The following is a 13,733-nucleotide window of genomic DNA, read 5'->3' on the forward strand; positions in this document are numbered from 1 at the left end:
ATCTGTTTTCACTTCCAGAAAAGTGCCACAGCAGGTATTGTGAACGTGGATTTAGTAACTTAAAATGGGCTTAGGAAAGTTCTTTTTTTTGTTTTGTTTTAAATGGGAATGGGTAGAAGGAAAGGAGGGTGGAAGTGGGCCGAGATGGATGGGTGGGGGTTCCATTTCTGCCCAAATATTGGTTTTAAAGCCCATTTGCTAACCCAAACTATTTTTTGGAGTGTGCAAGGAGCTGATCTATCAGTGTCTTTGTATGGTAGAATTCTCCCCGCTTCTAGTCATGTGAAAGGTATCAGAACAGAAAGTGAAATTCCCCAAAAGGGACAAAGACAGCATTTCCTATCTCCTTCCAGTCCCAGAGTTAAACCAGCCTCTCTAGGAGCGCAGACCGCTGCTGGCCACTTCAGTTTGAAGAGTGTGCAGCATCATTCAGAGGAATAATAAATTTGACCTCTATGTTTTACCATCCTCATGTTATAATAGGAATCTCTATCTTCCTCACCTTGTCATGCAAATTCCATCCTAAATACTTCAAATAGCTGTCATTCAAAAAGGAATGGGGGTAGCTTTTGATCCAGATTCCAAGTTCTGCTATGCACAGAGCGCGGACATCAGCATGGACGTCACTATGTACAACAGTAGAAAAGAAATAGTCAAACCAAAGCTTTGAGGAACTGCTGAAAAAATAACTAAAATATATCAAAATAAACACTTAGTATAATTAATGTGCCTTAATTACCCACATGGAAGAAAAGTATATTTTAAAAATATTCTTCCCAAATATATTGACATACATTTGAAATACTACTGGCCATATTCTATATATTTCAATATACACACACATACAAATAAATATATATATATATATGTATATACACACACACACACAAAAATATTCTTCACATGTTTTGTAATATATAAAAAACACATTCCAACATACAGTGTGTGTGTGTGTATATATATATATATATATATATATATATATATATATATATATATATATATATATATATACACACACACACATATACACACACACACACACATATATATATACATACACACACACACATATATATATATATACATACACACACACACATATATATATACATACACACACACACATATATATATACATACACACACACATATATATTTGTAAAAATAAATTTTTAACCCATCAATAACCCGTCTACATCTCAATTCCTCCACTTAACCTCCTCTTTTGCACTCACTCAGTGCATACAATCCACCACCCACTCCGATGGGAACATCCTGGACCTCCTCTTCTCCCATCTCTGTGTCCCCCACAACCTCACAAACACCCCCTTCCCTCTCTCTGACCACAACCTCATTACCTCCTCGTCCTCAAATGCCTACCCCCCCAAATGTCAAACTATTACCAGCCGGAACCTGCAACCTGAACCCTGCCCCCTTCCACTCCGCAGCTGATCAACTTTACAACAGCATCCTTCCCCTGTCCTGCCACGACTGCCTATAACAACTCGCTGTCATCAGCTCTAGACTCGTTAGCACCTTTAACCACACGAAACATCAGACCCCGCCCTCTCCAGCCCTGGCAGACTGTTCATACCAAAACTCTCAAACGACGCAGTCGTGCGCTGCAGCAACAATGGCGCAAAACCAAATCCCAACTAGCGTTCACCCGTTCTAAATCTGCCTTCCACACCTACACCTCCTCCCTCCACGCTGCCAAACAAGCCTACTTTCTGACCCTCATCAATACCCTCTCCTCCAATCCTCGCCGGCTCTTCTCCGCTTTCAACTCTCTACTCTCTCTGCCCCCACCTCCACCCAGTACCTCACTCACCGCCCTCGAGATTGCCAATCACTTCAAAAACAAGATTGACGCTATTTGCAGGGACATCACTGCTGCTCAGACCTCCACCCCACCTACCTCCTCTCACACAGCAACCCCCTCATCACCCCTCCCCCTTGGCCTCACCACTGGTCAGACCTCCACCCTATCTAACATCCATCTAACTCCCTCACACAGTAGCCCCCTCAACACTCCACTCTTTCAACCCCAGCACCACTGAGGAGGTCACCAAGGTCTTCTCTGAAGCCCACCTCACCACCTGCCCCCTCGACCCTGTTCCCTCACAACTCCTATGATCTCCCTCCTCCTCCATCCTACGCTCCCTCACCCACATCTTTAATCTCTCCCTCTCTTTTGGCACATTCCCCTCTGAAGCATGCACACATCACTCCCATACTTAAAAAGCCCTCCCTGGACCCCACCGACCCGAACAATCTTAGACCCATCTCCCTGCTGCCATTTACATCCAAACTCCTTGAGCTCACTGACAACAACCTCCTCGATCCCCTACAGTCCGGCTTCCGTCCCCTACACTCCACTGAAACTGCCTTACTCAAACTCACCAACGACCTGCTAGCCGCCAAAGCTAATGGCCACTACTCAGTGCTCCTACTCCTCGACCTTTCCGCGGCGTTCTACACAGTCGACCACCCCCTCCTCCTCAAGAAACTACACTCCCTTGGCCTCAGAGACTCCGCTCTCTCCTGGCTCTCATCCTATCACAGTGCTCCTTCAGTGTTCCCTATAACGCTGCCACCTCCCCCTCACTCCCCCTCTCTGTTGGGGTCCCTCAAGGCTCTGTCCTCCTCCCTTGGCCAACTGATACACTCTCACGGCTTCAACGATCACCTCTATGCCGACAACATACAAATCTATCTCTCTACCCCTCACCTCATCCCGTCAGTCTCCGCCCGAATCACCAGCCTACTGAACGACATATCAGATTGGATGTCGCTCCACTTCCTTAAACTGAACCTCTCCAAAACTGAGCTCCTAGTCTTCCCCCCAGCCCGTGCCCCCCCCCCTCTCCATCACGTCCAACCATGCCACCATCAAGCCCACCCTGCAAACCAGAGTACTTGGTGTAATACTAGACTCCAATCTATCCTTCCAGCCCCAAGTCCAATCGCTAACAAACTCATGCAGACTCCACCTCTGCAACATCGCCAAAATCCGCACGTTCCTAACCCCGGAAATTACTAAACAGCTCATACACTCCCTCATCATATCACGACTCAACTACTGCAACTCCCTCCTCACTGGCCTGCCTTGCCGCTGGCTATCCCCACTTCAGTCCATCCTGAATACGGCTGCCAGACTCATCCACCTTACCAACCGCTCCGTTTCCACCACCACCCCCCTCTGCCAATCCCTCCACTGGCTTCCGATTGCCTAACGGATCAAATTCAAACTGGTAACACTGACGTACAAAGCTGTCCATAATATGCAAATACCACCCAAAACGCACTCTCCGCTCTTCACAAGACCTCCTTCTCTCTAGTTCCCAGATCTCCTCCTCCCAAGCCCTCCTCCAGGACTTCTCCAGGGCATCACCCATCCTCTGGAACTCCCTACCCCAATCCATCAGACTATCACCCACTCTCCTCTCCTTTAGGCGCACCCTAAAAACCCACCTCTTCAGGGAAGCCTACCCCACCCCCTGCTAATTTCCAACCTCCTTCACTCTTCCTACCACTCCATCCCCCACAGCTTCTCCTCCCGTACCACTATCCCCTCCCTCCTAGATTGTAAGCTCCAAGAAGCAGGGCCCTCGAACCCCTCGTGTATCGCACTGTATTGTTATTGTACCATCTCATGTATTGTCCCCCATTGTAATGTACAGCGCTGAGCGAACTGTTGGCGCTATATAAATACTGTATAATAATAATACATTTTCAAATATACTGTATGTCTTTAAAAATACATTTAATCTACCGTATTTGCCGGCGTATAAGACGACTTTTTACTCCTTGAAAATCTCAAAAGTCAGGGGTCGTCTTATACGCCGGTATACGGCATACTGACACTTTTTAGGGGGGCGGCGCGTTGCCGCCGCCGCCCCCCCCCTTCCCCCAATGGAAGGGACACTAAGTACAGGGGTGGGCAGCGGCTGTTTCTTACCTGGTTCCGGTCCCACGACGATCCGGTCCAGGAAGCGCGGCTGCGCCTTCAGTTCGGCCACTGGATGTTCGTGCGGCTGCTCGGCTCCGCCTCCTCACCAGTGATTGGCCGCCAGAACTGTAGCTCAGGAAAGGCACACAGGCGGCCAATCACCGGCGAGGGGGTGGAGCCGAGCGGCCCCGCGAAAATCGAGTGCAGGACCAGCAGGTAAGTGGTCAGTGTAGAGGTGCTGCTGCAACCACATATGCTGGCTGCAGCAGCACCATACGAGAACAGGGTCAGCAAGTGTCAGTGGGAGGAATAGTACCCCATCATTGGTGTCACTGATACCAATGATGGAGCACTATTCCTCCCACTGATACCAATGATGGGGCACTATTCCTCCCACTGACACCAACGATGGGGCACTATTCCTCCCCCCCACTGACACCAACGATGGGGCACTATTACTCCCCCCCACTGACATCAACGATGGGGCACTATTCCCCCCCCCCCCACTGACACCAATGATGGGGCACTATTCCACCCCCCACTGACACCAATGATGGGACACCATTCCTCCCACTGACACCAATGTTGGGACACCATTCCTCCCACTGACACCAATGTTGGGACACCATTCCTCCCACTGACACCAATGTTGGGACACCATTCCTCCCACTGACACCAATGATGGGGCACTATTCCCCCCACTGATACTAATGATGGGGCACTATTCCTCCCACTGATACCAATGATGGGGCACTATTCATCTCACTGATACCAATGATGGGGCACTATTCCTGCCACTGATACCAATGATGGGGCACTATTCCTCCCACTGATACCAATGATGGGACACTATTCATCTCACTGATACCAATGATGGGGCACTATTCCTGCCACTGATACCAATGATGGGACACTATTCCTCCCACTGACACCAATGATGGGGCACTATTCCTCCCACTGATACTAATGATGGGGCACTATTCCTGCCACTAATGTTAATTATGGGGCACTATTCCTCCCACTGATACCAATGATGGGGCACTATTCCTCCCACTGACACCAATAATGGGGCACTATTCCTCCCACTGATACCAATGATGGGGCACTATTCCTCCCACTGACACCAATGATGGGGCACTATTCCTCCCACTGGTGTGCATTGGAAGAGGGGTAGTCTTATACGGCGAGTATAGCTCAAACACTAAATTTTAGCAGGAAAAGTAGGGGGGTCGTCTTATACGCCGGCAAATACGGTACATGTTTGGAATACATTTACAAATATATGTAAAAATATATGTCAAAATGACTTTTTTAGATGTTAAAAAAAAATCTGAAGAATATATTTTAAAAAATATATTTTTTTAAAAATAATTTTCATATATCTTGTAATATATAAAAAAAAAACACATTTCAACATACAGTATATATATATTGAATACGATCAAAATTGTAGTATTGCAAATATATGTCAATATATTTGGCAAGAATATTTTTAAAATATATTTTTCTTCCATGTGGGTAGCCACTTGTTTGTGACTACATCATACAGACTTCAAGCCCAGCTTAGGCTGGAATCCTGGAATTCCTGAGTCTGGTCTGCCCAGAGATGACAGGCTGAGGAGAGACATTGGCATGCAGTTGGCAGTATCTGCCAGCCATAGACACAGTATCATGGTATTATTAACCATTTGCCCTCCAGAGGATTTACCCCCCTTAATGACCAGGCCTCTTTTTGCTACTCGGCGCTGCACTAATTCAACTGATAATTGCGCGGTCATGCAATGCTGCACCCAAACAAAATTTACGTCCTTTTTTCACACAAATAGAGCTTTTTTTCGGTGGTATTTGATCACCTGTGCGCTTTTTATTTTTCACGCTATAAACAAAAAAAGGCCAAAAATTTTGAAGAAAAACAATATTTTTTTACTTTCAGCTATAAAAAATATATAGTAAACTCAAAGTTAGTTATAAATTTAGGCCAAAATGTATTCTGCTCCATGTTTTTGGTAAAAAAAATCCCAATAAGTGTATATTGATTGCTTTGTGTGAAGTTATAGCGTCTACAAACTATGGTATAGATACTGCAATTTACGCCGTTTTTCTGCTATACGGCGCTGCGCTAGTTTAACAGACAATTGCGCAGTCATGCAATATGGTACATAAATGAAATTTACATCCTTTTTTTCCCCACAAATTGAGGTTTCTTTCGGTGGTATTTGATCGCCTGTGCGGTTTTCATTTTTTGCGCTATAAAAAAAAAGGCTGACAATTTTGAGGAAAAAAAACAATATTTTGGACTTTTTGCTATAAAACATGTCCAGTAAAAAAAAAATGCAAAAATCAAATTTAGTCATAAATTTCTGCCAAAATGCATTCTGCGACATGTCTTTGCTAAAAAAAAAAACCCAATACGTGTAAATTAATTGGTTTACGTGAAAGTTATAGCGTTTACAAATGGCGGGAAAGATACTGGGATTTTTAGGGTTTTTTTTATACTAATAATGGCGGCGATCAGCGAATTATGGCGGCGATCAGGGACTTATGGCAGCAACCAGTGACTTATGGCGGGACTGCGGCGGACATTCTGTCATTGGGGGGTACTGACTTGGGGTCACTGACATCCCCAAAAACACTAATACAGTGATCAGTGCAAAAAAAAAACACTGACACTGTACTAATGGCAATGGGGAGGAAGGGGTTAACTTTATTTAGCAGGGAAGGGTTATAGGAGTGAGGGGAGTGTTTTACTAGGGGGCGGGGTGTGTACTGGGCGGGACAAGGCTGCTCGAGAAAGAGAAACTGTTCTTTCTCGATCAGCTCTTCCTCGAGCTGACAGGGAAGTGACAGACAGCACAGCTACTGCAGCTGTGCTCTCTGTCACTGTTTACCGCCGATCGCCGGGAGATAGCCGGTAAGGACCGGCTGTGACCCGGCGACTGACATCTGCGGCGGTGATCGGCGGGACAGATAGGGCGGCGGCGTGCCTCGCGCGCGCCCCCTATTTGTTTACAAAACACACGTTTTAAAACGTGGTTTTGCCTGCGAGTGCCGCCCTGCCGCCGTATATCTACAGTGGCTGGGCGGCAAGTGGTTAAATAGTATACTACATGGCAGTCTATAATTGTAGCCCTGCAGAAGAGAGAGTGTAACGTTTAAGCGAAACTTCCCTCCTCATACATCATGGACTATTTTTAATCCTTATGCTGCTTGCAGTAGTAAATAGACAGCAAAATATATTAAATATACTAGTTTTAAGCTTTTTTAAAAATTTCTTCCATTACTTCCTGGTTTTCAGGCCTAGACAAATGATGTCATACATCCCAGAAGTCTTCATGGGTGGAGGAGGGCTTTTCTCAGCTAAGCACACCCTCCTGCCTGCATGGCTGAGCTAAGGGCAGATGGATTCCTGGAAGTAAATGCTACAAAATCATCCACCCATACTCAAGATGACCACGGCTTGAAATGCTAGGGGGGTGTTTTTCAAAGTAATTTCTCAGCAAAATAAAGCTTGGAGACATTGATGGATGGGTGAATTTGCTTTGGATATTACAAATTAATTAAATATAATTTTTGATTTGTGAGGTTCATTTCAGATTTAAGAATAAGAATTCAAGAACCAATCTATCCGGTACAGAAACCATTTAACTTAAGTTCACCTTTTGACAAAAAATAATAAATGCACGTTTTTTTTAAATGTAGGTAAAAAAATATGCATTCATTATTTTTGTTGTTGGAGCCTGGAAAGTATTGCACCAGAGATCAGCAGGTTGCTGGTGCCATGCAGGACTCCTGCAGACCTGTCAGTACATCTGCTCGCCCGTATATCCTGTACAAGCAAACCGATACAATCTGACAGGAAGAATCAATGAACTACCACAGTGCTCAGAGCCCTGTGGTAGTTCACTGAGAGCTACAAGCCGACAGCCTCGAAGGCTCTTGGGACTTGTAGTTTTTGCATTCACAGAATACGTTTTTTTTTTTAAATTTTGACAGGTAGCGGGAGGAGAAGAATTCCGCTAGCTGTCAAAGCGGGGGAGCAGGGGCTGGTCCTTTCTTAACACGTTACACCCTGAATATGGGCGTAACATGTTATGAAAGGTGAACTTTATCTTTAACCACTTGCTATCCGCGTTATAGCCGAATGACGGCTCTAGCGTGGTTGTCCAGTTCTGGGAGGCCTTCATATGACGTCTTCCCAAAACACGCCCTCCCGTGTGCCCCTAGCGGTGAGCACCCGGCGATCTTTGTGAGCGCTGTGTCCTACGGACACAGCTGATCATGTGATTAGGTAAAAGGCCAATCACAGCAGCCTTTTACCACGTGATAAGCTGTGTCCAATGACACAGCAGATCAGCAGTAAATGCAGTTGCCTGTCATCGGCAGCACTTTCCTCACGCTGTCACAGTGTGAGGAAAGTACGGCCGATAACTGGCAAATGTGACAGAACAGACCGGCACTGATCATCAGTGTCCTCATGATCAGTTCCCTGCAATGCCGCCCAGCAGTGCTACCCACTAGTGCCTCCCACCAGTGCTGTACAAGCAGTTGCGCCCATCAGCGCCACTTGTCAGTGCCCCCTATCTGTGCCCATCAGTGTCGTCTATCAGTGACCATCATTGCTGCATACCAGTGCAGCATCATCAGTGACTCCTCATCAATGCCCACCAGTGCCGTCTCTTCAGTGCAACCTATCAGTGGCCATCAGTGCTGCCTATCCATGCCACCTCATCAGTGCCCATCAGTGCAGACTATCCATGCCCGCTGTGTCCACCGGACACAGTGGAACACCAATCGTCATACGGGACCCCTGTGTGAGGTCCCAATCATGTGATCACTGATTGGCCAATTAGTGATCACATGCAGGAGTAGTAAGCAAGATAGCAAGATGTCGCTTCTGACATCATTGCTTACTACGTGTGAAATCTGTGAATGATCACAGAGGTCACATGGTACAGGGCTATTCACACCAGCCTTGTACCATATGACAAGCTGTGACCAATCACAGCTCACACAGTACTTCTCAATGGCTGCAAGAATGCAGCCAGAGAGGAGAAATGATTGCTTTTACAGCCTTTATGGGTGTAAAAGCAATCAGTGTAAAAAAAAAAAAAAAATCTTTATCACCCCCACAAGTAGTACAGTGTCACCATGGTGACACTGTACTGCTAGGGTGACAGTATGTAAAAAAAAAAAATTATATAAAAAAATGTAAAAAAAATGTTTAAAAATTATAATTTTTGGTTATAAACTAATTTGGGTTATTTTTCTTTTTTTACTAAAAAGATAACGGAAAAATTTTTAGCCAAGATTTATGATGAAATATTATTTATTTGCAAAATTTTATAAGAAAAACTTTTTTTCAAAATGTTTGGACTTTTCCATTTACAAAGCAAAAAAAATAAAAAATCCAGCGGTGAATAAATACCACCAAAATAAAGCTTTATCTGTCTAAAAAAAAATGCTAAAAACTTGATATGGGTACAGTGTTGCATGACCGCTCAATTGTCATTCAAAGTATGATAGCGCTGAAAGCTGAAAATTGGCCTGGACAAGAAGGGGGTAAAAGTGTCCGGACTGGAAGTGGTTAAATGCAAAAATCCATCAGCTGCAAGTCAGTGAGAATGGCTGACGTAACTGATAAGATGATATAATAACCTCAACACAGACTGGTATTGGAGACCTCATAGGCTACTGGAATATTACCTAACAGAAGGAAGAGTTTGCATGTTCTCCCTGTGCCTGCGTGGGTTTCCTCCGGGTACTCCAGTTTCCTCCCACACTCTAAAGACATGCTGGTAGGTGAATTGGCTCCTGTATAAATTGTCCCTAGTATGTGTATGTATGAATGTGAGTTAGGGACCTTAGATTGTACACCCCTTGAGGGTTAGGGACCTTAGACTGTACACCCCTTGAGGGTTAGGGACCTTAGACTGTACACCCCTTGAGGGTTAGGGACCTTAGATTGTACACCCCTTGAGGGTTAGGGACCTTAGATTGTACGCCCCTTGAGGGTTAGGGACCTTAGATTGTACGCCCCTTGAGGGTTAGGGACCTTAGATTGTACGCCCCTTGAGGGTTAGGGACTGAGGTGAATGTACAATATATATGTAAAGCACTGCGTAAATTGACGGCGATATAGAAGTACCTGACATAAATAAGAAGTATGAGGGTTAAAAAAAAATGCTTAAAATAGGATTTTTAAACAGCAGGTCAGCAGCACTGAAATGTTACAATTATTCACCTGCCAATAGTACATTTCAAAGATTTGGGGGGTCACCAAGCTAATAGAGTTTTCATCAAAAGAAAAGAAATAATGAGATAATAAAAATGACTCACCGATAACGGTGCACAAACACGCCTTTGAATAAAGAATTCATCATATTACCGACATCCTCCAAATTTGAGCCAAGCTGAAAAAAAAAGACACACAAATGAAATGTTATGTCATCCTTTAACACCCGTTGCTGTAAATCTCGGAAGAACTGTCCTCAGCTGTCAGTGAAGAATGATACAGAACCTGATCCAGCAACGTGTCTGAAATAAGAATGGTAAGCATTGCCCAGAGCGACAAATCACATCTAAGCCAGCATTTTATAGCGGAACTCCGATTTCAACTTATATACCACATGTGGGCATCGCAGCTGTCCTTTTATCTTTCTAATGGATTTAATCTTCATTTAAAATTCAAAAAAATGGCTTTGGCTATAATCAAACATCCGGCTGTACAACAGGCAGTGTCACACAGCTGTTTTTGGCTCTCTGTTCTATGCCCTCTTGTAGTTTTCTAAAATACATTTTTACATTATCACCCAACTACCCGCCAAATGTCATAGCTTGTTCTATTATGTGTTTAGATGTGGTAAGGGGTATTAAGCATACAGATTTACAGCCTCTTGCCATGTCCAACCACATACTTGCCCCCCCACATCCCTCGCTACTGAAGACACAATGCATTAAGGGAAATGTTACATAGTTAGTCTGGCTGAAAAAAGACAAAAGTCCATCCTGTTCAACCATTAAAAAAAAAAAAAATAAATTATAATCCTACACCCACAGTTGATCCAGAGGAAGGCAAAAAAAACCAGCAAAGCACGATCCAATTTGCTCCTGCTGGGAAACAATTCCTTCCTGATCCCCTGAGAGGCAATCAGATATTCCCTGGACCAACTTTACCTATAAATGTTATATCCAGTTATATTCTGTGTATCCAAAAAAGAATCCAGGACTTTCCTACAGCAATCCACGGAGCTGGCCACAACCAACTCTTGAGGGAGTCTATTCCACATTTTCACAGCTCTCACTGTGAAGAAACCTTTCCATGTTTGGAGATTGAATCGCTTTTCCTCCAGACGTAAAGAGTCCCCCCTTGTCCTCTGTGATGACCTCAGGGGGAATAACTCTACACCGAGTTCACTATATGAACCACTGATGTATTTATACATGGAGATCATATCCCCCCTTATGTATTATACATGGAGATCATATCCCCCTTATGTATTATACATGGAGATCATATCCCCCTTATGTATTATACATGGTGATCACATCCCCCCCTTATGTATTATACATGGTGATCACATCCCCCCCTTATGTATTATACATGGAGATCATATCCCCCCCTTATGTATTATACATAGAGATCATATCCCTCCTTATGTATTATACATGGAGATCATATCCCCCTTATGTATTATACATGGTGATCATATCCCCCCCTTATGTATTATACATAGTGATCACATCCCCCCTTATGTATTATACATGGAGATCATATCCCCCCCTTATGTATTATACATGGAGATCATATCCCCCCTTATGTATTATACATGGCGATCATATCCCCCCTTATGTATTATACATGGAGATCATATCCCCCCTTATGTATTATATATGGTGATCATATTCCCCCTTATGTATTATACATGGAGATCATATCCCCCCTTATGTATTATACATGGAGATCATATCCCCCCTTATGTATTATACATGGAGATCATATCCCCCCTTATGTATTATACATGGAGATCATATCCCCCCTTAATCTCCTCTTCTCAAGAGAGAATAAATTCAGTTCCTCTAATCTTTCCTCATAGCTGATCTCCTCCATGCCTCGTATCAGTTTGGTTGCCCTTCTCTGTACTTTCTCCAGTTCCCCAATGTTCTTTTTGTGAATTGGTGCCCAAAACTGAACTGCATATTCCAGATGAGGTATTACTAATGTGCTCCCTTGTTACCTGTGTTTATCACTTTTGTGAAGATGTTGGTCACCACTCTTCCCCACCCATCGCTGCAAAGAGAACAGGAAAGAAGGGACTGCAGCAGTCAGGTGACCATGGCTTTTTAAGGTATTTAGGGAAAGTTATTGTTATACACAGAGATTATTAACAGGAAGGGAGGGACTTTGGGCTTATAAGTATTGCTTACTGGAATTATGCTTTAAATCTTCAATCTTGCATCAGCAGCAAGCTGAAGAGATGTCCTACCTCCTCAGGACACCAAGCAAATGTGGGACTTGCTGACTGTGCACTGGGGTACAGCACTGCATCTGTCGGATTCTGAAGATGGCACGCACAAGCCTTTAAGCACATTTAAACAATATTTTGCTCCATTACCTCCTGTATCTTCTCACGCAGATTCTCCAGCCTCTCTGGTGCCCTATTTTCTGGGCTTTTTGCCCTCTCCACATCCAGTTGACGCTTGCTTGTGTCAATGTGATAAGTCAATTCCTTGGCTACTTTCACCATACCGGTCATTATTTTCATGGCTACAGATTAAAAAAATACACATTTCTCATTTAATCTCCATATCACAGAAAGAATTATTAGGTTTGTTTACAAGTGCTTGTAAAGTGGAGCTTTATGACTTTGGTTGGTTTCAATAATGACCCAGAGAGCCACTTCTGAATGATCAACTCTTACATTAGTTTAGAAAATACACAGGATATACACCTCTTCCAATCAGGTATACCTAAATGCCGACTGGCAGCCTAAGCCACTATTAACCCCTTGCCTACAGGGCACTTATACCCCCTTCTTTACCAGGCCAATTTTCAGCTTTCAGCGCTGTCGCACTTTGATTGAAAATTGCGCGGTCATGCAAGATTTTACCCGTATGCCATTTTTATCATTTTTTTCTCACAAATAGAGCTTTCTTTTGGTGGTATTTAATCGCCACTGGGCGCTTTACTTTTTGCGCTATAAACAAAAAAAGTGCAAAAAAAAATTTTCTTTGTTTCTATTATAACATTTTTCAAACAGGTAATTTTTCTCCTTCACTGATGTGCGTTGATGAGGCAGCACTGATGGGCACTGATAGGCGGCACTAATGAGGTGGCACGGATAGGCGGCACTGATAGGCAGCACTAATGAGGTGGCACAGATAGGCGGCACTGATAGGCAGCACTAATGGGGTGTCAATGATAGGCGGCACTGATGATGGGTACAGATAGACAGCACTGATAGGTGGCACTGACTGGCATCACTGCTAGGCACTGACTGGCGGCACTGCTAGGCATTGACTGGCGCAACTGCTGGGCACTGACTGGCACATCCACTGGGCACTGACTGGCAGCGCTGCATTGATGGGCACAGGTGGGTGGCACTGCTGGGCACAGTTGGGTGCAATTCTGGGTGGCACTGCTAGGCAATGGTGGGTGGCACCGCTGGGCACTGGTGGGCGGACCTGGTGGGTGGCACTGCTGGGCACCGATCATTGGGGCACTGATCATCAGTGCCCCGATGATCAGTGCCGATCCCTGCTCTGACAGCGTGAGGAAAGT

At 44.5% G+C, this 13,733-nt stretch overlaps 1 protein-coding gene across 1 annotated transcript in view; it reads right to left on the reverse strand.

The window, feature by feature from the left end:
* Positions 1-13,733, reverse strand: part of STAG3 (STAG3 cohesin complex component) — a 185,767-nt gene that overhangs the window by 127,701 nt on the left and 44,333 nt on the right. Inside the window, exons 8-10 of the mRNA XM_089663227.1 lie at positions 12,568-12,719; positions 10,292-10,365; positions 503-626 (exon numbers count right to left, since the gene is read on the reverse strand). Of these exons, the coding sequence (XP_089519353.1) occupies positions 503-626; positions 10,292-10,365; positions 12,568-12,719 (350 nt within the window). The remainder of the gene's footprint in view (positions 1-502; positions 627-10,291; positions 10,366-12,567; positions 12,720-13,733) is intronic.

The sequence above is a fragment of the Staurois parvus genome, unplaced genomic scaffold (assembly GCF_062004578.1).
Source record: "Staurois parvus isolate SC_StPar_1 unplaced genomic scaffold, SC_StPar_1.0 ptg001642l, whole genome shotgun sequence".
In the NCBI taxonomy this organism is placed as follows: Eukaryota; Metazoa; Chordata; class Amphibia; order Anura; family Ranidae; genus Staurois; species Staurois parvus.